Here is a 25,669-nt window from a genome sequence, read left to right as displayed (position 1 = left end):
TATTAACTGTTCTTATACTTGTCAGTCATAATATCTGGACATTTTTGTCGTTAAGCTATTTCATTGAAACACAGTAATTTGACATTGGTCTCCTTAAGGTGCATTATGATTTAGTGAAAACTTACATTGCAAATATCTTATCCAATTACAGGTTATTCGTAATATATTGTGATAAGACAGCAAAATTCTGTTTGTAGTTGATTACTTGTTCAGTACGATCACAGATAATGGCTGTATCAGGCAGCTTAATTCACTAGCTTGAAATAAAATAAGGAATGTACAGTGAAACCCTACTTTTACACTTTTCAAGGGACTTAAAAAAAAAAAGTGGAAGATAATGTTTTAAGCTGTAAAAGTGTAGGATACCCTTACTGTTTTGCAATTTATGTATATGTACATAATAGGCATCAAAATATTTATCAGGGACTTGTTTATTCTATAATAAAGGTGTATTATATAGTAAAAAAATCCTGATGTAACTGGAACTGATAACTGTCTGGGAAGTAGAAACATTGGACTCAATTTCATACATCATAATCGAAGTTTGTGGAAAGCATGCATCTGTCATTCATCATGTACACAATGACACACTGCACCGGTTATGTATTATCTCATGTTTAGCGTGACGCCTTTCAAGAATTTTCGCATGGTATTTGTGTATGTGTTGTTCTGTATCTTTTTGTGTTGTAGTCTTCTTTTTGAGGTTCAGGTACTATGCCTCCTCAGTTGTGTAGAAAACCACCACATTGTTTGTGTAACATCACAAAAAATACACATGTAAATAGTGTAGATACTGCACTTGACAATGAGAATAAATTCTGAAACACATTTTGCTCAACATGAATAGATACGTAATTGGCACTGTTTAAACCAAAAACATTTGAGCAACACACAGTGAGTGAAGTTGTCAGCCTGCGCTAAAAGTGGCCAAACGACAAACACACAAAATATGGTTTGACAAAGGTGCCACAATGATCACAACAATCGTGAACGTGCACATACGCAGTAGAGACAGTTTAGATATTGTTGCGATTGGTCATGATACCTTTATCCAAAGAAACCTAGCTACTCCAATTACACACCACACTGAGTAGAACTACACAGTGCAGGAGATAGGACATGAATTGTTCCAACATTTAGACATTTACCGGTTCAAATCAGCTGAGTAGAGCACCCTGGTACCAAGAAACATTATGTGGTTAATGTTTGTAAACACTACTTGATGGCCAACATCCTGCCAGCGTCATTTAAATTCAGTTTTTTCTCCACAATTATTTGTTTCATAAAGTGTAAATTGTGGGGAAAATTATAAATATGTTGACGCAAAATCAAGTGCAAATTAACATTGTGGACCTAGGAAATGTGATGGGAAAATGTTAATTCTGGGAATGTAAAAGTGGGGTTAATACTGTGTGTATGTGTGTGTTCGATTATATGTAGACTATCCCTAGCAAAGTTGCATTGCATTTACCACTGGTTGCACACTTCAGCTCAAATAGTTATTCTTTACAGTTACCCAACAGGATATTGTGGGAACATCACTTAATTTCCCCCGTACCCGGTTCACCCTTTCGTGCACCGGATCCAACGCTCTCTTCAGCAGCTGGTGGACGTCGGTTCTCCGGTTAGCTTTATGTGGGTTCCTGGCCATGTCGGTATCCCTGGGAACGAAGCTGCAGATGCCGCGGCCAAGGCTGCGGTACTCCAGCCTCGGACAGCTTCTTGTTGTGTCCCTTCGTCAGATTGTAGCAGGGTCATTTGTCGGCGCATTTTATCGCTGTGGCATGCCGATTGGGCTGCACTTACAGACAACAAGCTTCGGGCCTTGAAATCTCTTCCCGTGGCTTGGACGTCCTCCTCACGCCCTTCTCGGCGGGAGGAGGTAATTTTGGCCCGGTTACGAATTGGACACTGCCGGTGCAGCCATCGCCATCTGCTGACGGCTGCGCCGGCGCCGTTCTGCCCATGTGGGCAATTGCTGACGGTCCGCCACATTTTAACGTCCTGTCCGGATTTTAACACCCTGCGTCTTGAACTTGGCCTGCCATTTACTGTAGAAGCCATTTTAGCGGATGACCCACGAGCAGCTGCTCGCGTTCTTCATTTTATCAATTTGACAACCCTCTCAAAGGACATTTGATTATGCTGTTTTCTTTTTTTAATCCTATGCCTGTCAGTCTGTCTTTTATCGTGTTTTCCGTTTCGTTGCTGTTTTAAACTTGTGACTCGCGCTGCATTCCTAACGTGGTCTGGGCGCTAATGACCACTGAAGTAGTGCACCCTAAAACCACAAAAAAAAAAAAAAAAAAACTTCATTTCCCAAGGTTCCCATTAAACTTCAATGAAACTTTCTGTTGCAGTTTCATGTGGGTTGTGCAGTAAAGATCCACTTGCACATCTCAGAATTTGGATGTTTACTGCCAACCCTCTTTAAGGACTCCAAAAATTGGATTATTACTTGCAGATTAGTTGTATTATTGTCTTGCATGCCACTCCCCATATAAACGCAGTCCACTTCCATATATTCCTTTCAGGAGATTGTCTGTTTAGCTTCTCTGTTGTTGACCTTGTGTTTGTGCCACTTTATATTGCTTCTTAGCATTACCCCTAAATATGTACGGCATCCTGTTGATATTTGCCACTAATCTTATAATCTCATAACACTTTTTGTTGGCTTCTAATGTTGAGAAATTCAAGTTAGAGCTGCTATTCATTGAATTGAGTGTAAATTTTTGATATTCTTCATGGGCCACTCCATGCAAATTCATTGAATGTTTTAAAACATTCCCACATGACGATCTTGGATTTTGCTGAAATTTTGTGTGAACTACTGCACATGATCCCAGTAAATATTGGTAAAGTTACACTTGCACCATTACAATACATAGAGATATAGGTATTTGTTTGACTCCATAACAGAGCTATCAGCAATGTGTCGCTAAGTTTTCAGCAATTTTCAGGCATAATTTCACCAGTAATATTTTTTCAGTAGCCCAAATTTTTGTGTTCTTTTAATTGAAATAAGTTTTTATGAGCACTAATTGAAATAATAGTTTTTATGAGCAATGGCCTTGTGGATAATTTGAAGCAACTTTCTGTAATCCATCTTGTGTAAATGGAAGAAAGGGACTGTGGCTGGTCAGTGACTTCAGAAAGCATAAATCCAGCAACCATAAATTTATGGAATAATTTTATTCTGCTGCCAGCTTGGGTGCCTTATTGCCATCATCTTCACGCCCCTATACAGAAAAAGAGATGAGCTAACCACTCTTTTGTGCTTACACTACAGGAACTTGTCACAATGTTTTTCTTAGATAGCTTCACTACAGAAGTGCACACATCTAATGACAACTGTCTCATTTGGGGCACAGTTGATGAGATGTGTAAAAATTATATAATTTTGTTTAGCCCAGTTTTACGAAATGTTCCTGCAAACTCTTGAAAACCCATTTTCTAAACCACCTAGAAACTAGTACTATTTAGACATTCAGGCCTAAAGACATACACACAAAAATAGTCAAGCAACAATCCACCCATTTGTTGTTTACTTTCACCAGTATCAGAATGTAGGATCTGCCAGTTTCTGTATTGTCAGTGATTGTCTGTGACATGATGCAATTACTGTGTGTAATTTTTATTGAGATGCTGATCAAGTATGTAAAAAGAGTTTGCTCAAATATCCCACGTATGTTACTTCAGTGATAGCACCAGTGTTAAATACAAAAAATTTCAAAAAATATTCTCGGTTTGTGGTGTCATAAAGTGGCAGGGCTGGCCGCAGGCAGGAGGAAAAGAGAAGTAGCAGGAAATAGTGATTTTTGCATCTTCTGTTCTGTCACTAAAAAATTATTTTTATTGCAAATAAGGCAAAACTTATATACAGGGTGGTCCAAAAGTCCGGAAACACCCTCATAAAATTCAAATCGAGTAGCAAACAAGGAAACAGAGTCCCTACACACGAGGAACGGGAAGGGAGAAACTTTACAGGCTATGCCACCAACATGATGGCCATCTTGAAAGCCGTCGTCTTGGATTCAACTCAAAAATTTCAAATGGGAATGTGGCCATGTGAAATAGCTAACAGATAGAGAATTTCACCAGAAAAACAATGCCGTTGTTATTTTAAACATAGCTTTATTCATTCTCGGGTTATAGCCAGTTACATGTGGCAGTGGTGGGATGCTCGGCAGCATGTGTGTTGTGGGCCAAAGAGACATTACGCTGATGTTACACAGTCCCGAGAGACCACCAACAGTCATAGGAATGGCTCGATGTGTTGTCCATCATGTTGGAATGAATGCTTTCCTCCGAACCCAGTCCTAATGAACTTTGACCAACACAACTGGCTGAATTTAACCACACGCATCAACAATGAGCTGCTTTAGATGATGCAAATCTCGTATTTTCACAGAATAAACCAGTGCTTTGACATGACCCCAAAGATAAAAATCCAAAGGAGTCAAATTTGGTGAACGTGATGGCCACTCCACAGCACCCCTATGACCAATCCACTTTTGAGGGAACTGCACATCCAGGTATGCTCACACATATGTGGAGGGGCTCCATCATGCTGGAAGAATTCCGGAAATGTCCCGTCCTCCATTAACAACGAGGGAAACATGCAATAACCTCAGATAACCGTTGAATGTAAACGTACCATCAATAAAAGAAGTCCAACGACATTGGTACCCCAGACACCACACCAGACCATCACTTTTTGTGAGTCGACCGTTTTGGAAGCATCAATCCAGTCTGGATTTGGACCAGTATCTGTGATTCTGCTTGTTCACTTCACAATTGATAAAGAAATTGGCTTCATCACTGAACAGCACCTGATAGGGGAAACGTGGGTTTATCTGCAGCTGCTGTGTCGCCCATTCTGCGAACTGTACCCGACAGTCTGGGTCATCCTCGTTCAGGTGTTGGAACAGCTGAATTTTGTACGGGTGCCATTTGTGCTGCGATAAAATTCGCATTAGGGAGGTACGACTAACTTCACATTCTTGTGACAGGCGAAGAGCACTTCGTTGCGGACTCTTGCTAAATGATGCCAACACGCTCACTGTTGTTGCTTCATCAGTGACGGATTTTGGTCTTCCAGCCTGAGGTTTATCTGCGACAGAACCTATTGCTCGGAATTTGGCTGTGAGTGATGGGCTGTCTGGTTGGATGACGACTGTTGAAATCCTCAGCAATGACCCGTGTGCTTTCTCCTGATATCAAGATGATTTCAATGCGTTCTTAATTTGTTAAGGACATTTTGTAACCTGTAAATAAGGAAACAATGATTAAAATGTTAACATGAGTAAATGATACCTAACAGTTAAACACGTGTAACATATCAGGCAGGGGATAGTCACTTTGCACCGTTTCAGACTCCATTTTATGACTTCTCAGTACGTAATACTCACGCTGCTGAGCGTCCCACTGCTGCCGCAAGTAATGGGCTATAACCTGAGAATGAATAAAGCTATGTTTAAAATAACAACGGCATTGTTTTTCTGGTGAAATTCTCTATCTGTTTGATATGTCACATGACCACATTCCCATTTGAAATTTTGGAGTTGAATCCAAGATGGCGGCTTTCAAGATGGCCGCCTTGTTGGTGGCATAGCCTATAAAGTTTCCCCTTCCCGTTCCTCGTGTGTAGGAACTTTGTTTCCTTGTTTGCTACTCCATTTGGATTTTATCAGGGTGTTTCCGAACTTTTGGACCACCCTGTACTGTTCAAGTAAATGGTTTTAGTTTCAGCACAGAAATATTGAGAACAAATTCACAATCTTGATCAAGCAATCATAAATATGCTTGAAAACTTAAGTACTTTTGCATCTTTTAGCTGTACATCATAGCTCAAACCAGGAAAGGGCCGCACATGTCCCGGTAGTTATCGTAGTATCGCCTTGACGAGCTGTGTCGGAAAGATCCTGGAACAGATGGTTAACCGGCGTCTGGTCTGGCTATTAGAGACCAGGCAACTCCTTAGCCGCTTTCAGTGTGGATTCCGAAAATTTCGGTCCACGGTCGACAACCTGGCCCTCCTAGAGGCAGCTATTCAGCAGGCTTTCCTCCGTCAGCATCACTGTATCGGTATCTTCTTTGATATCAGTAAGGCATATGATACTACTTGGAGACACTGTATTCTTGCACAAATGCATCAATGGGGCTTTCGTGGCCACCTCCCGATTTTCATTCGGTCTTTCCTGTGTCAGCAGTTTTTTCGGACCCGCGTTGGTAACACACTGTCTGATCGCTTTGAGCAAGAGAACGGTGTCCCCCAGGGCAGTGTTTTAAGCGTTACCCTCTTTGCCATAGCCATCAACAGTATAACGTCTACAGTGAGAAGTCCAGTACCGTGCTCCTTATTTGTGGACGACTTTGCTGTTTTCTGTTCCTCATCCAGTGTTGCAACCGTGAGCCGTCAGTTGCAGCTAACAGTGCGGCGGTTAGAGGAGTGGGCTGCAAAGACGGGTTTTCGGTTTTCTGCCGAAAAGTGTGTTTGTGTTCATTTTAATCGTTCTTGTCACCTTTTTACTTTGCCTGCCTTGCATATGGGGGATACTGTCCTACATTTTAGAGACACAGTGCGGTTTCTGGGCCTAATTTTTGACTCCAGGTTGTTATGGCTGCCACACCTACATGACTTGAAAGCCAGAACGCTGAGGGCACTGAACATCCTCAAGTGCCTCAGCCACAGGTCTTGGGGCGCGGACAGGGCGCGTCTCCTACAGTTTTATGGAGCTTTTGTGCGTTCACGGCTGGACTATGGGTGCACAGTATATGGGTCAGCGAGGCCATCTTATTTGCGGATCCTTGACGCTGTTCACCATGCTGGGATCCGACTGGCCACGGGTGCTTATCGGACCAGTCCCGTACCCAGCCTCTGTGCTGAGGCTGGCGAACCGCCACTTACCATCCGGCGGCAGCTCCTGCTGGTGCGCCAGGCTTGTCAGTTTCTTGCAGCTCCCAGCTCGCCTGCTCACCATCTTGTTGCCCATCCACCTCTGGACCGCCTTTTTTCCTGCCATCCCTGGGCTACGTTGCCGTTTGGGATCCGTGTGCAACGTGTGCTAGAGTCCCTCGGTGTGGAGTCTGTACAACCCCAAATCCAGGGTTTTAACTGCCTGCCACCCTGGTTACTGAAGAGGCCCGGAGTGATTTTCGATTTATTGCAGTACAAGAGAGATTCCACTCCTGCCACTGTTTTTAATGCAGCATTTTCTGCCATTTTATCTGAGCACCACGACTATGTAGCTGTTTTTACGGATGGGTCGAAACAAGGGGCTTCCGTTGGTTGCTCAGTTGTTTCTCCGGATCGTGTCCTCAAGGTCCGACTGCCTCAGACATTTACTGTCTTTGATGCAGAATTGTCTGAAATCTTGCGGGCACTGGAGCAGATGAAACATTCTTCCTCTCCTAAATTTCTTGTCTGTTCCGATTCATTCAGTGCCCTTCACTCATTGCAACGTTTGTATCCGGCAGACAAAATAGTCCAGACCATCCAGGATGCACCTCTCGGATCCAGAACTGTATTCCACATGGTCCTTCACACTCTTCCTCACTGCCATCAATGGGCTTGTAACCTCTGTTGTATGTTGATCATCATCTGGCGCAGCTCCCACTCTGTAGCATCTGCTGAACCCCAGCTCCAAGACGCCAGCCGATGGGCCTCTTCATGGGCCCTTTTGTATGGCTTCCAGTTTTCTCCCTCCGAAATATGGGTTATGCGTTTTGCCATTGACCCACAGCATACTTCGATCCAGAACTTTATTGAGGCAACTGATGCATAGATGTTGTAGCACAGTCCCATTTCTTGTTCCCCTCTTTTTTTTTTAAAAAAAAAAAAAGCTGAAGTAGTTGCCCCAAATTAGACGCCTGAAGACTACGTGCCTGTAGAAGCTTAATGCTCTCCACCTCCTGGCCCACACATCTTGAGATGCAGACTGTGCTGCACTTCTCCATCTTAACCGTGCTCTGGTCTTGTCCAGACTAGATTATGGTAATAAGGTTTATGGCTCAGTGGCTCCTTCCACTCTGAAATTACTTGACCCTGTTCTACATTGTGGGGTGTGTCAGGCTAGGGGTGTGTCAGGCTATCAGTGTCTTTCCTACTAGTCCTGTTAACAGTCTCCTCACAGAAGGGGGCACTCTCCCTGCACAAATACAATGGAGCCGACACCTGGTTTCTTAAGTAATCACCATTTGAGAGTTCCCTAACCATCCTGTGTACCCTGTCAGCTTTACAAATGAGGAATGTCTCGCCCTTGCGATACCTTCACTTGGTTGGGATCGCTGGTGGGAATGCATTTCACTTCCCTCTGTCAAATTCTCTATCTTCACTCATGGGAATGTGTCCTCTGTATTTCTTCCTTTAAACAATGGAGGTGGTGGGATACACTTTTACTTCTCCTACTGGCGTGGAACACATGATCATATAATGCTACTAGCCATTATCATGGCATTCCATTTTGTTACTCAGGCCTCCCTCCACAGTGTTTTAATATGTACCGACTCGATGAGCAACCTGCAGACTATAGTCCGATGCTACACTCGTCACCCATTGGTGTGCTATTCATGACCTCCTGCCCTTGGCCGTGCAGCCTGCTCAGTTATCTTACTCCAGGTACCAAGTCATGTGGGCGCCCCAGGAAATTAATTGACTAGCTGTTTGGCTAGAGGTGCAGATACTTGCACCCACCACCGCCAATTCCTTTTCATTGTTCCAGGTGCAAATATGCGGATTGAAATCGCATCTCTCTTTGCCCGAAAGTGGAGTGACGTCTGGTCCACTGCTGCTCTCAGTAATGACCTCCACACAGTCCAAGAGACTATTGCAGTTTGGCGTCAATTGTCCCTTGTCTTATACTGTCTACAGACTGCTCATGTTAGGCTCTCCCATTGTTTCCTCTTGCATAATGAGCCACCCCACAATGTGGTTGTGGAGCCTAACTGACAGTATCCCATATATTTTGTGGAATGTCCCCTTCTTTTGGCCCTTTGTACTGAGTATAGCCTTCCAGATTCCTTGTCTTTTATATTCGTGGATGATTCATGGATGGTTGAATTGGTCCTCAGTTTCCTTTGTAAGAGGTTTTTATTTTCAGTTATAAGGTTTTGCTCTTGTCCTGGAGCAGGGGTGGTGTGATTGTGGTTGGGACCTCTCTTCATGTTTTCTGAGTCTGGGACCCATGACCACGCCCCCATTCAAAGATCGCTGTTTTATCCATCTGTTTTTCCAGTTCTTAGATTTGGCCTACTCTTTTTATGTCTGTGTTGTGTTGTGTTTGTTTGTGTAGCTTCCTCACTTTATAATTTGACCCATGTGAATGGATCTGGCCACTTTTAACAGGTGCCTCTATTTTCCGCACGTAACTTTTGAATCGCGGAGTGACGACCTCGCTGTTTAGTCCTGTAACCCCCTCCTCAGTCAGTCAATTAATAAATCAAATGAACAGACATGTTTCAGCTGTATTTTAACCTCCTGACTGACTGTCCCGGGAACTCAGGTTAAACTGTTTTGCTGAGAAATATTATTCAGATATAACTTGGGCTTCCAGATTTTGTGTTTCCATGCACCATCATCCCAATCGTAAACATTGTAGATTTTTTTCACGACCGCTTGTTAACACCAGCACCTGGATTGCAATAATTTTACTTCCTTATCGCAAGTTAGCATTTTTTGCAGTTGCACATTTTTTTTACTTTGTGTTGCTACTGGCTTGTGCTCGTGAAGTTTTTGCAACATTACTGTGTTATTTTGTAGCATTTTGGTGCAGTTGTTGCAGTATTACATCTACTTGCAATCTTTTAAAATGATTAGTGATTATCCAGTGAGGAAGAACAGTAGGAAGGCATCAGTGTTTCAGAATCTAGTGATAACTCTTTCAAAATTTTGTCAAGTGAGGAAGATATCGATATAGATTGGTATCAGATGAGTGTGTGACATGTTGCTGATCAGAATGCTGATTTTTCGCTACCAAGATTTCTTTTTACTGCTAATCCCGGCTGCATGATTCCTTCTGCCAGTGATGAACTTGAAGTATTTGATCACTTTTTTGATAAGGATTTGTTGCAAATAATACAGTTGGAAAAAGCTAAATCTATCAACCAATGTGTTTCAACCACCGGATGTAATGTTTTTGCCGCCATCATATGAAGAACTTTGAATTTCCCTTGCTCTAACAATTTTGCAAAATGTTGTACTGTACATGGCAGCAAGCATATCGGCTCCGTTTTTGAGTGACTTAATGTCCTACAAGAAGTTTTGCCAAATCAAGAAGTATCTTCATTTTTTCTGATAAAGAAGGGTTTGACACTGCAAATAACCCAAATCCCAAGTTGAACAAAATTTGGCCAGTTTACCAGTACTTTGAAAATAAATTCAAAACTTTATGTTCCTGAATGGGTAATTACAGTGGATGGAAGTCTACTTTTTTTTTTACAGAGGCAAACCAGGTTGGGAACAGTATGTCCTAATGAAAAGGGCAAGATTTGGTATAAAATGCTATGTGCTGTGTGAATCATCTAGCGGATTTACACGGGGAAAGGAAAAATGCTGAATGCAGATCCTATGAATTTTCCGATGTCATTCCAAATTCTTTTGACACTTGTAAAACCACTCCTGAAACAAGGTTACTGTCTAACTACAGATAGCTTTTACACATCCCCACAGTTGGCAAATTTTGAAGTCCATTGATAGTTGTGGAACAGTGAAAACAACCTAAAAAGAGATGCCACAATGCCTCTGAAATAAAAGATTATGAAAGAGGGAAATTGCAGGTGAAAGATAAGGAAAAGTTGTAACATTGCATTGGAAAGACAAGAAAGATGGGTTACTTCTTTCAACTATCCACAGTACGGATATGGTGGATACTGAAAAAAGGTCAAAGAAAATAATGGAGACATAGCTTGTACTTGATTATGACACAGTAGAATGAGTGGATTGGGGCGATCAGGGAATGGTATTGTACAAAAATACCCAGAAAGCAAGCAATAAGTACTACAAGAAAATCTTTGTCTGTTTGTGGGAAATTTGTGTAAGGAATGCTTTTATTTTGTATGCCAAATCTGGAGGGGAAAAGGACTCCTTGGAATTTCTGTTGATCCTCTTGGAAAAGATAGTTGGAAAATACAAAGCGAGCACAACTTCTCCTAAGCCAGGCCGACCAGGATGAAGACCCCACCCTCTTCGGTTGACAGAAAGGTATTTCCCAGGTTTCATTGAGCCAACAGAAGAGAAGAGCAAACTGACAAGAGTGTGGACAGTTTGCTCCAAGAAGCAGGATGCACATGGAAAGTGTGACTGGAGAGAAACAAGGTACCACTGCCGCCGCCCCCCCTCCTCCAGTGCCAGGTCCCCATGGGGCGTCACACCGTGCTGCAGAATCTATCATACAAAAACAGATTGCTAATACCATTCTAGTGTGATTTTTCATATGTATATATCTACCACCTGATTTGTCCTTTTTTAAAATCAAAAAATTTCATCTTGCAATAAACAATGTGTTGTAATGAATATTTGCAAATATTTGTGAAGAGCATGAGTTATCTCGAGATAATACCTCTTATCCACTTCCATGTACAATATCTCCTTAGATTTTCAAGTTAAACATATGAATGAGTTGACAAAGGAATGGATTTTCAAAAGAGTATAAAATTACATAGAAGAAATATAGGTACGGTTTTGTGGCAGGAGTAGGTACATTAGGAGGTTAAGGACTTGCTTTTGAAAAAAATGGGAAAACCTTTAGTAATAGTTTAGTGACACAAATGTAAGTGTCCTTCCACATACAGGTCCACAAAGAACAGGCATTATATACTGAAAGATGATTGAGGTTACATCTTGTAGTCCCCATATCGTCTTAAGCAAGGTTGCATTCTTGGCTGCTTGTGATTGTAGATGATGGAGGAAAGGTGCTGTTCCACTGCCTGCCTGCGTAAGTCTGAGACATAAAAAGTTGATCCTACAGTCTGAACATCTTGTTGAGCTTTTTCCAGCAATGTTCCAAGGAAATAGTGTTACTTTTGTTCACTATCACAGTAATTGCATTTTATTATCTATTATCTATTGTCATTGTGAAAGTGTGCAGCTAGATATTACCTGTTTTTTGTCAAAGTTCCATAACAGGTGAAATTTCTGTGCATTCCAGTTTTTTGAAAAAAGCCAACTCGCCAAGCGCGTCTCAAAGAAGGTACTGCACGATCTTGTGTACCAGCTGTTGGGGCTGCTCGTTGATAGACACCTGGATGAATTGGAAAATGGTGACTCCTTTACAAGAGTTGTTAATGTCATGGTAATGAGAATAATTGAAAATTCTGACCCTACTAACATTACCAGGTGTGTGACTACATTAGTGATGCAAGGTAAGAATAGTACTTGTCCCCACTCTTGCAAGTCGGTATGAGTTCACTCTCTGTGTTCCAGTGCCATGATGAAATCTCTGCACGACTGTGTAGCTAGCACCAATGCATCGGCTCGGTTCACCGAACTGGTTATGAAGTGCTTATGGAGGATTATTAAATTACTTCCCCAATGGGAAGAAGAAACTGATTTTGCTGTTATTTTGTATGACATACATCTGTTTCTGAAGGTATATGATTATGCACAGGTACAAATTTTGGTCGTGTATAAGCAGTTGAAATATTGACTGACTAAATTCCTCCCAAAAAATTTAGGATTTCCCTTCACCGGTGTGGAAGAAACGGCAGTCGGATGTCCCTCTACGCACGATAAAAACATTCATTCATACTGTAACCAAAATAAAAGGAAACAGAATACTGAATTATTTAGGACGCATCGATAATGCCAGTGACTCTGAGCTACATTCCTATTTAATAAAATTACTAAAGGTAATTCACTTCACCTCTTTTAATTTGCATTGATAATTCAGTGTACTTGCAAAATTTCAATGATTTCTTTGATCTCGCTTCAGAATGCGAAACAAGATGATGTGAAGTCATCAACAGAGAAGGATGCTAAAATTCCCAACCGTCACACCAAAGTGCCCTATGGCCAACTCTCGGAGATATTCAAGAAGATAGGCATGAAGAATCACACAAGAGAGGTGGGAAACTGCAGATGTGTGTTACTTCATTAAATTTCTAAGCAGGACTAGTATTTCAGATCTTAATGATTGGTATTGTTACTGTTAGGGTCTGGAGCTGTTGTACAATTTCAAGGAGCAGTATCCGGATGCTAACTTGGACTCTTTCCTGAGGAAATCCTCACCGCAATTCCAAGACTACATTGCAAAAGGCCTCAAGAGTATAGAGATGGAAAGGAAAAAAGAACCTTTTGCACCAGCAAATACTGTTTTCCCAGGTATTAAAAGTGCTTGCACTTCACCTATCCTTGCAATAATCCAGGCACTAAATTGTGAATTGCAGAGTACTCATATAGGTGTAGATGTAGATTTAGAAGATTATGATGGCTACACTGTCAAAATATCAACTAGTCTGAAAGGAAATGGTGTGGGCTCATCAGATGTTGGTTACGATGGTTTGATTGCCTGTGGGAAAGGGTATGTGCGTTTTGTATTGTGAAATTTAAGTTGTCAAAAATAAGTTTGAGGAAAGTTTGATGAAGCAGTAGAAAATTATGTGCTTCTCTTTGATGGTTTTAATGATGGTAAGTTCTCCAGCTCCAACAAATGGATTAGAAGTAGTGTCAGCATTGTACTGAGCTGAGAAAACCTAAGAATGACCTTTCATTAAAATAGATAAATGAAATTACTGATAAGCTTTCATAGTTAACATTATTCAATAATGAATCGTTTACATTTTAGTTCAGCAAGTACTGATTTGTAACTTCCTGGTAAATTAAAAGTGTGTGCCGAACTAGGACTCTTAACTAGAAACCTCACATTTCCAGGCATGACTCACGACCCACCCTCACATCTCTACTTCCCATGGAGCTACACACACAACAAAGTTTTGCATCACCCCGGATCCCAGAACTCTTGAAGATAGACGTTGACTGTGGGTATTGTCACACACAGTCCCTTTCTCTGTTCAGAGAAGTCACTAAACCTACCCAAAGATGTCGACAACCATGCATGAGCAGCACCTACTGGATGGACGGGGTCCGACAGCCAATGAGTTCCAGTCATTCCTCCAGGAAGGAGGTACATGGCGCGTGTTGTCTGTAGTTCAACCATGCCCAGACAGTCAATACTGCGATTCGATCACGTTTGCGTTGTCACTGTGTGCAAGGAAGAGCTCTCAACAAGGAAACTGTCCAGACGTCTCGAAGTGAACCAAAGCGATGTCGTTCAGACATGGAGGAGATACAGAGAGATGGGAACTGTTGACGACATGCCTCGCTCAGGCCACCCATGGCTGCTACTGCAGTGAATGGCTTGGAGGAATCTTGACAGCAACGCCACCATGTTGAGTAACGCTTTTCGTGCAGCCACAGGATGTCGTGTTAAGACTCAAACTGTGTGCAACAGCCTGCATGATGTGCAACATCAGTCTTGATATCCGTGGCGAGGTCCATCTTTGCAACCGCGACACCATGCAGCGCGGTACAGATGGACCCAACAATATGCCGGATGGACTGCTCAGGATTGGAATCGTGTTCTCTGCACCGATGAGTGTCACATATGCCATCAACCATACAGTCGTCGGAGACATGTTTGGAGGCAACCCGGTCAGGCTGAACACCTTAGACATACTGTCGAAGTGCAGCAAGTTGGAGATAACCTGCTGTTTTGAGGTGGCATTATGTGGGGCTGACGTATGCCGCTGATGGTCATGGAAGGCGCCATAACGGATGTACGATACGTGAATGCCATCCTCAGACTGATAGTGCAACCATATCGGCAGCATATTGAGGAAGCATTCGTCTTCATGGATGACAATTCGCGCCCCCATCGTACACATCTTGTGAATGACGTCCTTCAGGATAACGACATCGCTCGACTAGAGTGGCCAGTATGTTGTTCTTACATGAACCTTATCAAACATGCCTGGGGTAGATTGAAAAGGGCTGTTTATGGAAGATGTGACCCATCAACCACTCTGAGGGATCTACGCTGAATTGCCATTGAGGAGTGGGACAGTTTGGACCAACAGTGCCTTGATGAGCTTGTAGATAATATGCCACGATGAATACAGGCATGCATCAAGGCAACAGGACGTGCAACTGGGTATTAGAGATAGCGTTGTGTACAGCAATCTGGACCGCCACCTCTGAAGGTTTCGCTGTATGGTGGTACAACATGCAACATGTGGTTTTCATGAGCAATAAAATGGGCAGAAATGATGTTTGTTGTTTTCTATTACAATTTTCTGTACAGGTTCCGGAACTCTCAGAACTGAGGTAATGCAAAACTTTGTGTATCTCTCATTTCCTAGAAAAGTGGAAATGTGATTGTGGGTCCTGAGTTGTGCCCAGATAGCTAAGTCTGCAAGAACAGCGCTGGAAAAATGTGACTTTTCGGGCTCAGGTTTATTGGACGTGAAGTTTTCAACTGCCAGGAAGTCGGAATAACATTATTGTTGAATGTTTTGACCTTACCACCCAAAGTAATTTTTCAGTAAACATAATTCAGTAATGAATATGTATGATGAGTTAGATTTAAAACTACTAATTTAGGAAAAAATCTCTCTGAAATTTTCCTTACTGAAGGGAAACTAGTTATTCTGTTACCTTATGATTTCATAAAAGGGAAGATCTGCCTGGATGAACATTGTTACGAGACATATTTTTAAGGGGCAGGGAGTTTGCATAATAATACATATTTTTTTAGAACTTCATTCAGTATTATTGTTCCCAATATATAAATGGAATACTTGCTCGCACGAATAAGAAATGCAAGAATTGCTGACTTGGAAGGGTATTGGGAGGCAGATTTGGAACAAAGTTTCCTATGACATGAAACTGGCATGAATTTAGAACTGGTAAAGGACTCAACCCATGAACTTAAGCATGTTCAGTATTTGTGTGTCATTGCTGTAACTTTTTGAAGAATTTTGTCCTCTCAAAACTGCCATGTGTGGCATGGCTGTTACTAATTCTGACAAAGCATCTAGTAGTGAATGTGTAGATGAAAAAGTTGAGATTATGTTGCTCAGGTCACATAAAATCTGGAAACTCCCTCTTCACAACTGTTGATTGGTTCTCGTCATACATTTTATTTGAATCTTTAGAGTAACATTAATATACAAATTGAGTTGCCTCTATTGGGATTGTAAGAAAATATTTTCTAAAGATGTCTTTGGAGTGCTTGTGGTCACTGTGTTACTTTGATTTTTAGTTGAAAGCACAATGAAGGACAAAGAGGTACCTGCAAAGAACAACACACCCAGAGTCGAGAATCTCATAGATGTCGACAGAGATGGCAGGCCCACATCGAAGGATGCGCAGTATTACCTGAAGAGGCTGCAGAGGCTCCAGGCCGACGCGGGCCTGACACCTGCAAACATTCCACTCGGTTTGACCCTACGTCAGCAGACGACTGTGTCTGACAATAATATTCCAAACGATGAAAACCTGAATGTGAGGGTACTGAAAGAAAACCGCAGTGAGGTAAGAAGTTATGAGCATTGTACCTGCAATTGGGTTTTGTTTTGTGTATTAGTTGCTGGCAGAAAAAGTGTGTGTGTGTGTGTGTGTGTGTGTGTGTGTGTGTGTGTGGGCGCGCGCGCAGTATGGCTTTGTATAAAAGTGTGGTGTTTGCTGTGGTTACCTTGTTCTCATCGTACATATTTGAATTATTAATACCACCTTAAACAAAAGAAGTACGGAAGCTCTGTAATTAGTGCAGGGTAAGCGGTAGATTATAAGAAAGCATCAGAGATTGTCACTGCATCAGTTTGGATACCTGTCTGTAGGTTCTGTTGCTGCTGCGTGTTTCCTAATGTGACGTATTCACTTTCTGTTAAGAGCATCCATTTGTCAGGCTTCATTCCCTGCGCATCTCAGTTTCATTAGTTCCTTGTTTGGCACAGTAAATGTAAATTCGAAATTTCAAATTTCGAACAGTGAAATTTCTTTTGTCTACATTCACATCTGCCATTTCCAAGTCCTCCTCCTCCTCCTCCTCCTCCTCCTCGACTTCCTCCTATTTTTGGATTGTTTATTTGAAATTACTAGCTGAAATGTATTGTACAACTCAGTCTTTATCCTCTCTTTCCCACTACTGAGCCCAAATTCTGCCCTAATTGAAGTCTCTTCTTGATTGCTCCACTACTGCTTACCCTATATTTATCTGACTATATATAATCTTCCCATTTCACTCTGGCATTAAACATAACCAGATGGAGTTTTTGAAGTTAGTGTTTCAGGTTTTATAGCTTGCCCCCCTACCACATTGGCTTCTGACTTTTTGTAGTCAGACTTGTAGAATATGACTCTTGTTGATTTTTCAGTCTTTTCCTCTTACTCATATCCCAACTGGTGTTCCCCTCCTGGAGATCCAGATGGATGACTGCAAAGTAATTTTCACAGAATAAATTAGAAATATTTTTTTGCTACTAAATTAACTGAAAACTGCTTCTAATTTATTTTGTGACAACTGCGTGCTGTTGTAGGAGCAAGGACATATATGGCCTGAAATACTATTAAAGAACCGTCCATAAAATACGTGAAAATGTTAAGGCCCAAATTGTACAATCGTACATTTTCCTAATAATAAATCTTTTAAGTATCTATTCTATCCTACTCGTAATTCATTGTTAAGCTCATACATTGAATCATTCCTGCTCACACAAATTGTACATTTCAGCTCACATATTGCTTTGCATTGTAATTACATAGTTTCTTGCAAGTGATGATGTTTGGAAGGAGAAAGAGATGGGTTGATGTGTTAATACATAACTTGATTAATTGAAATTGTCCACAATTGTTGCTCAAACCTTTTAAATAATCTTACAGCCAAAATTTCAGTGTTCTTCAGTAAATTATAGGTCCTCCTCTTTGAGCATCTGCTACGTAACAATGATTGTATACATCATAAAAGAAGGAAAAACGACATTCATTACTCCACATTAAGGTTGTGTTTAGCACAAAAAGGAGTGCACAATGCCGAAACTAAAATTTGTAATGACTGACAGAGATATAAACTATCTAACAGCATAGCAAAATTTGAAAACTAACTTAAAAAGTTTCTTTTTGTCAACTCCTCCTATTCCATAGAATAACTTCTATTACTGTTATGTGTAAAAAGTGGTGGGTGGGAGTTACAGATTCGTATATAATGTTAAGCATGTAGCCATATTTGTTGTTTCTTCCACCAAAATTTTAAAAATATGAACCTTGCATACGAATACTTTGAAACATAGCATGATTCATGTTGAATATTTAACTTACATTGCAGATACTGCCCACTTCGCGGAGTGGAGCAGATGGAGTGGAGAGGCTGAGAAAGAGGTTGGAGGCACTAAAATCTACAACTAAATGAGGCCTGATGCTGTTAACTGTCCATGATTAATTTCATAAAAATTAATATATATATATGTAGATAATTTTATATATAGACGGTGTGCACGCGTAATACTTCGGAAAATTAATGGCTGTCATAAAGTATTTCATGATGTTATGTAGGAAAATTTTTTATAAAAGACTGAGCATACAGTTATACGATTATTAATTTATTAATGTGTTACATCTATTAATAGTGAAACTTGAGAAATAGATTACATGACTGCTAGGAAGCTCGTGCACGAAAAGGATTATAGTAAGACACATTCTCATTCACTTTATTAAGACTGGAGTGTCTGTTGTGCAATTGGTGATGTGTAACTTATATCTAATTTATTTGTATTTTTTTAATACTTCGGCAGTATTGACCATTGATTCAATCACGTGTAAAGACTTTTTTAATTATTTTACAGCTACATTTTTATTTTGTTTAAATGTTAACATGTTGAGAACCTGTGACTATTTTTGCAGATGGTTGGAAAATAAACTTGTAGTTGAAACTTCGAATAATTTTTTTATATAATGTGGCCCTATTCTAACTTAGTATTGCCTTGTTATGGGTGTGTGTTAAGATTCTGTAATTGTATCAGATTATCAGAAAAATGTTAAGTTTTGAATAAGCAACACAAAATTGAAAACTTTGAAGGCTGTGGTTGCGCACAGTCATTCATGGAAACTTCAGGTTGGAATATCAACATTGTAAGGAAATTTCTACTTACTGTAATGACATGTTAAGTTGCAGACAGGCACAACTAAGACATTTAACTTTTGGCCACAGCCTTAGTCAGAAAAAGAAACACACATGCATTCATTCACACAAGCAGGCATACCTCAAGCACATGACCGCCATCTCCAGCAGCTTGGACCGGAATGCATTCCAATCAGAGCTGCCAGAGATGGCAGTTGTGTGAAGTTTGCTTGCGTGCGCGTGTGCGTTTTCTCTGACAAAGGCTTTGGCCAAAAGCTAATGTGTCTTTTCAATTGTGCCTGTCTGCAACTTAATATGTCGTTGGCAAGGCTTGAGCACAGTAAGCCAGTTCAAATGAATGTAGCTGCAACAGTTGTGCAGAAATGAGGCAGCTTGCACAGGACAGAGCGGCAGTAAAGTAAAAGGTTTTGTCAAAAATGTAGTAAAATTGTAAAATTTATGTGCAACCATCCCCTTCAAATTTCCGGATGAACAGTTGATTCAGCCTACAGCACACACTTCACACTTAAGATTTGATATATCAAGGTATGTGTAATTCTGTGGATAAATTTGACTAAAAATCCATGTCCTGAGTACAGTACCATATATCTCCCTCTCCCTCGGGGAGGATGTTTGTCGTTGATTAATTCACTCAGTTTTTTTATTACAGAGGGCAGCTAACCCTCTGATCGAACATGTTGAGCTACCGTGCCGGAGATTTCTCTTAGTGCCTAGGAACTACTACAGTGTCTTGATTGAGGATATCTTTCATACTGAGTTACATAGCATAGTTAACCTACAGAAGGTGGTTTTACAATACAGAGAAGAAATGAAGATGAAAGACAAATAACCAAAATCTGAATGTAATTTTGACTGTAGAAATAACGAAGTTTAGAAAAAGATTTGTGTGTGCCAAACGCCAGCACTACCATACACCAACTAGTTTTAGTACTAGGGCAGTATATGGAGTGCATTGTAATTCCTTTGTACTTACCTGAGCTCTGAATAATATTGTAATTATATGGAGGTCTCTCGTCCTGTGCAAGAAAGATGAATTCGATTTTATGCTCAGTTAAGGAGCTGAGATGTGATTTTACCTTTTAAATGTTGGAGACAATACTAGAACTGAAAAACTAAACAAGGTGGCACAAAAACTGTACTCTTATTTCTGAAAAATCGCAGTTCAAATTCTCATACTGCCCTTGGGATTGATTTATAATACCGTATTTAATCGAATCTAAGCCGCACCTGAAAAATGAGACTCGAAATAAAGGAAAAAAAAAATTTCCCGAATCTAAGCCGCACCTGAAATTTGAAACTCAAAATTCAAGGGGAGAGAAAAGTTTTAGGCTGCACCTCCAAATCAAAACAAAGTTGGTCCATTGTAATATGAGACACAATTTAGGTCGAATGAATGACGATACAGCTGCAGTAGTTTGGTTCGAGTCGTAAGCTTGGCAGTTAAGCTTTACCTGGTAGCCATTGCTATGTGTCAGGCGCTCCGTCCGTATTTATACGGGTACACTTCCTTTTTCACGTGCTTCGTCTGGTTTGAATTGATTGCTTATTTTGCTTTGATCCGATAAGTGCCGTTCTCTTTGTTATAGGTGTTTACGTCATTGCATTATTGTACTGTGTCATGCATTGTTTGTCGCATTCTGATAATGTGTGTTTACGACCTGTCGCCGCTCGCGGCATGGCGTGCTTTTGTGCGCGCTACCGCCGCTTACAATAAAAAAAGAACGAGAGGAATTGTCTCATTAGCGAAACAATGGCAAAAGACTGCTATTTGTTGTTACTTACACTGCTGCTTTCTTTGATAATGATCAACAAGAACCAGATAATTGACTGCGTATGATAGAAGATATTCTGAACGAGAGTTTAGCTAAAATTTTTCTCCGTTTGAAAATCTTTGCAGACGCCTCTTTTGTACATTACATTCTGCACAGAAATTAGTCATCTTAGATTTAAAAATCTAGTCCATTGCCGTGCTTCATTTCTGACTGTATCACTATTAAGCATAAGAATAATACGAATATAAACATGGCATGACATGTATATTCTTCCGCCTTTGCTGTTGTCTCACTCTAGTTTCGTAGTTTAATAGGCAGACAGGATTTAAATGAGATAGCAGCAAACACGAAAGAATACATGGCAAAATGTTTATATTCTATTATGAAGAGAATACTGCATGTGATTCACAAAAGTTCCTATTAGCAACCATCTCTTCTCACAGGTAGGAAAAAATTCAGAATGTAGAGTTTGCCATATTGACAAACATCCCAAACAGTCTTGCCAGTCGGATTTTTGTAGTACATTGAAATGCTGCTACATTCGAAGATGAACAATACAGAATTTGTATTTACTTCGTTGGATAATGTATGAAAATGCAGTGGTCGAAACTCAGGGCGGAGAAAAAAAGGTCTTCCACTTTTTTTTTTCTTTCTTTTACTGACGCAGAGGTTCTGGCACCAGTATTTATCTTTGTGCCTGCAAAGCATGCCTGTGTAGCACTACATATATTCGACGGCAGAAGTTAGTTGTGGCGGCACCTACGAACATTTTTCAGAACTTCCACTTGTAACCTCCCCCTCACTTACCGACCTTAATGACAGTGAAAAATGAAACCGCGTGTACCTAATGGGAGTTTTGGAAAAGCAATCGTCACCGAAGTTAACCTGTCGGTAAAGAGGGAGGAAAGGGTTACATCTAAATGAAAGGAAAAATGCAAATGAAACTGGTGGAAATTAATTTTGAAAAGGGGTAAAGTTAATAAAGAAAGTAAATGTGCGGCCGTTACGTTAACAATTAACTAGCGGTAATTAGATATTTGAGATTTGGGGGAAATCACGGTCGCCAGTCCTAAGGACAATTACTATAGTAACTGAAAAAGAAAGGTTATTACACATATAATTAACACTAGAAGCGTGGCAACTGAAGGTTGACACGTGTAGTGTGAAAACTGAAAGTTTGTCAGAAGCAATAAATTTCGCTACACCCTGACTTAATTTAGCAAAAGAATTAATAACCGGAAAATCGAAAGTTAATTTAGTGACTGAAGTTAATAGTGAGCTTTCTTTCTGAAGCACATCGAAATTCAGTAAAATACGGTTAGTCTTGGACTACCTCAACAATCATTTCAAAAACTACTTGAATCTACGCAATTTAGAAATAAGAGATTTAACTTTGAACTTGAATTAAATGATCCTGAACAATTAACAATAGTAAAATTTAGTACGTACCAAGCTGAGCTGCAGTCACAGGTAAGCTAAAATACGATAACAAAACTCGCACTCTTAATTTGTGCTTGTGTAATCTGAATATTGAAGCCAGCTATGAATACCTTTGAGATTAAAGCAGTGAAATGATGTTACTTTAATGCTGGCGTCTGAATTTCAACGATACTCGGGTTCATTCCGGAAAAGGAAGGGACCTTGCTTGGTAATGCAATTGGGACAATGAGCAACAAAGGTTCATGCTAAGTTGCTGTAATTTTGCGAGGCAAATGGAACAATTTGAAAAGCTGAGGTCTGCCATACAGTTCTGAAACTTTACGTGCTTTTAGTCTTCCTTGTTGGTTGATTGAAGGTTTGAAGCCGTCGATCGAGGAGGTGGCGACAGTCACTCATTGTCGGCCGTCGCTGTTGCAGAAGCTGGATGTTGGCGCGCCTTCTTCTCGACACGGTCACCAGGCGAAACGGGCTCTTGATGTGCGCCAGCTAATGCTTCCCGTCCGCGACACCATGTCAGAAACTATCATCGCGAGTCGAGCGCAATTACATGCTGCCAAACCCCGAAAGCGCGGCAACTCGCGGGAGCGTCACACCACCTGCTCCACTCGCTACTCCCGCCAGACTCTCACTGTTCTGCCCGCGCTCCACGCGGCAGAGTTCACACTACCAAAGATCCTACACACTTTGATTCTTCACACGACCTATCGATGTAATCGTTCGATAGCAGTTTTCCCTAGGCAAGACCCAGCGTAAAATACAAATAATATTTACGAAACAAACCAATTATACATCGACATAAATGCATAAATATATATATATACAAACAGTAAAACAATTACAATATATAAAGAGACAGAAATGTCATATCTTAAGGTAACAAAACAGGGGAAAAAAATAATAGTACAATAGATGGAAATAGGAGGATATGCATTTCCGGCGTTACACGTGCCCCACATTGTCTGAGGATGTTCGTGTAACGTAAACAGACTCAGAAAATGTCCCAAAAAAGAAACAGCGGAAATGCATATGCTCAAAACATCAACAAAATTTAGCATTCGTCTAATTAAGCATAAATAATTTTTTTTTTAGACCATAATAATTGAGTGGAGACACTCCTAATCTTATTCCACTCTGTCATCTTGCACAAAATAAAACAGGTTGACAACATATTAAAATTCATAGAAAACGTAGAAAATGGTTTAGCTATTCTAAAATCATTAAAATTCGTAACACTATAAGAAATGGAATATTATTTGCAAAATTGATCAGAGTGCATGGTCATAAAAAACAGGTATATCAAAATACGCAAACTAATAATTAATTACATAGAATACACATTTTTTTGTAACCTTTTCATAATTAATTTTCTCGTCATGTCCAATTAACGCTAAACAAGAAAATAATATACATCAGATCGAAAAAAACATAAATATTGACAGTAGAATTCTTTCAGCTGTCCAGGAAGAAAAACAATTCCGCCTTCCGTACTCGCAAGTACAAAGAATGCCGACAGCGGCCCAAGAGCCAACAGCGGCACAAGAGCCGACAGCGGCTCGCCTCGCCAGTATTGTTGCGCCCGCGTGTGCGGCACGCTTGATCTCACTCGCCCTTGTGACAGCGTTTCCAGAACGTCCGTTCCACTGAATTCTTTCGGAAAAACTCACTCCCGAGTAATCTCAAGGAGTCCATAAACACTATCACAGTGGATAACTCAACACTGTCCATCATCACACATGTACAAGCCTGAAACTTAAAACAGCGTCTAAGTACATCGGCAATGACTAGTAAAACACATATTCATGAAATCTTACAGCTAGTTACAAAATCATATTTACATTGCTTAATCTACTGTGACTCAGCTGAAAACTTAAACTAGCAGCTTGGATTTTTCAGTTGATTAGATCATGATTAAATTGATTAAAATTAAATTGATTAATCAAAATTAATTACTTATTAATTACAACTTCTTTAATGACCTTGGTCAGTCAAAAGCATGGCAATCTAGCAAACCTTAAATCTTACACTCTATATTTACATATTGTACAAATTACCCATTGTGTGGTATTAATCGATCCTAGGTTGGTACAATTTCAAATCTACTATATTTCGAATACCTAATAGCTTTCCAGAGCTTGGATACTCTAAGCAATAAGCATTTGTGTGAGGTATACCAATGACTTTATATGGTCCATTATAAACAAACTTAAATTTAGAGATTTCATTGTCTATCTCGCTCGATTTCTCATGAGCTTTTACAAGTACTAAGTCTCCGATCGCAAACTTAGCAAAACGCGCTTTAGCGTCATGACGACGTATGCGAGCATCGGCTTTTAACTTCATTACTTCTCGCAAACGATCTTTTTTCACACCAATACTAATGTTAATCCGTGGAGGGAATTTGATTATCTCTTCCACTAAACTTTCTACACTTTTGTCAATGCCGAGATTCCTCACTTTACAGTAGTTCAAATTCATACCTACATCAATACCATTCGGCCAGTTAACAATGTGTATAGGCTGGTATTGCCTATGCACACCGTCTCCTGCCTCGTCAAAGCTAACTACTATCGTTTTATCTAGTGACATACATGTCAAAGTTTTGCTTTCGCAGTTAATCACTGCACGGTACTTTAATAGCCAATCTAACCCGATAATTACTTCCGTAGTTAAGTCTGGCACGACGACAAACTCTTGTTCAAATCGTGCCCCACATATCTCGAAGTTGACAAAAATCTGTTTTGTGACCGGTTTACTGGCCTTCCCAGTAGCACCGATAATTTTCACTCCTGTTACTGGCATAACTACGATGCCAGGTCTGTCTTTCAGTAACTCAAATATTTTCCCAGATACAGCACTCAATTCTGCACCGGTGTCAATCAACACGTTTAGTTGTAGGTCGTGCATATTAACAGACACTACTATCTGTCTACACTTGTCCTCGACTGTTTCTTTATTTTCCCACAGTAAATCCTCGTCTATATCCAGGTCATTCCAGAAAAAACCATCCGGCTTTGATCCTAAATCCGGTTTATCTGGCGGCTTTTTCAGTCTCTGTTCACATACAGTTTTAATTTCAACACGTTTGTCCTGAGGCTTAGTCTCTAGCTTCGCCTCCAATACCGAAACCTTTTCCTGTAACTCGTCAACTAGTGAGTGTTGCTTTGCTATCGATTCACTAATTGTCACCTTCGTTGATTCCTCTTTGGTCAGATTGATCTCATCTGCCAATCTACCTGGAGGAATGTGCCCAGTCGCATCTGAAATTACTTCCTCTGGATCTGCGCAACCCACACTGCTACCGTCTGACCGCATAACGTCAGCTCTAAC

The 25,669-nt window shown here is 40.5% G+C and overlaps 1 protein-coding gene across 2 annotated transcripts in view; it reads left to right on the top strand.

Annotated features, from left to right (window-relative positions):
* LOC126412137 (protein mini spindles) overlaps positions 1-18,931 on the top strand; it is a 145,664-nt gene extending 126,733 nt beyond the window's left edge. For both annotated transcript variants that reach the window (XM_050081584.1, XM_050081585.1), the window contains exons 29-35: positions 12,147-12,334; positions 12,422-12,587; positions 12,673-12,846; positions 12,930-13,061; positions 13,150-13,318; positions 16,257-16,528; positions 18,318-18,931. In XM_050081584.1, the coding sequence (XP_049937541.1) occupies positions 12,147-12,334; positions 12,422-12,587; positions 12,673-12,846; positions 12,930-13,061; positions 13,150-13,318; positions 16,257-16,528; positions 18,318-18,401 (1,185 nt within the window). In that variant the 3' untranslated portion in view covers positions 18,402-18,931. The remainder of the gene's footprint in view (positions 1-12,146; positions 12,335-12,421; positions 12,588-12,672; positions 12,847-12,929; positions 13,062-13,149; positions 13,319-16,256; positions 16,529-18,317) is intronic.
* The last annotated feature ends 6,738 nt before the right edge of the window (positions 18,932-25,669 follow it).

Source organism: Schistocerca serialis, chromosome 7 (genome assembly GCF_023864345.2).
Source record: "Schistocerca serialis cubense isolate TAMUIC-IGC-003099 chromosome 7, iqSchSeri2.2, whole genome shotgun sequence".
Lineage (NCBI taxonomy): Eukaryota > Metazoa > Arthropoda > Insecta > Orthoptera > Acrididae > Schistocerca > Schistocerca serialis.
Note: the sequence above shows the minus strand (reverse complement) of the source record. Positions and strands in the feature narration are given on the sequence as shown.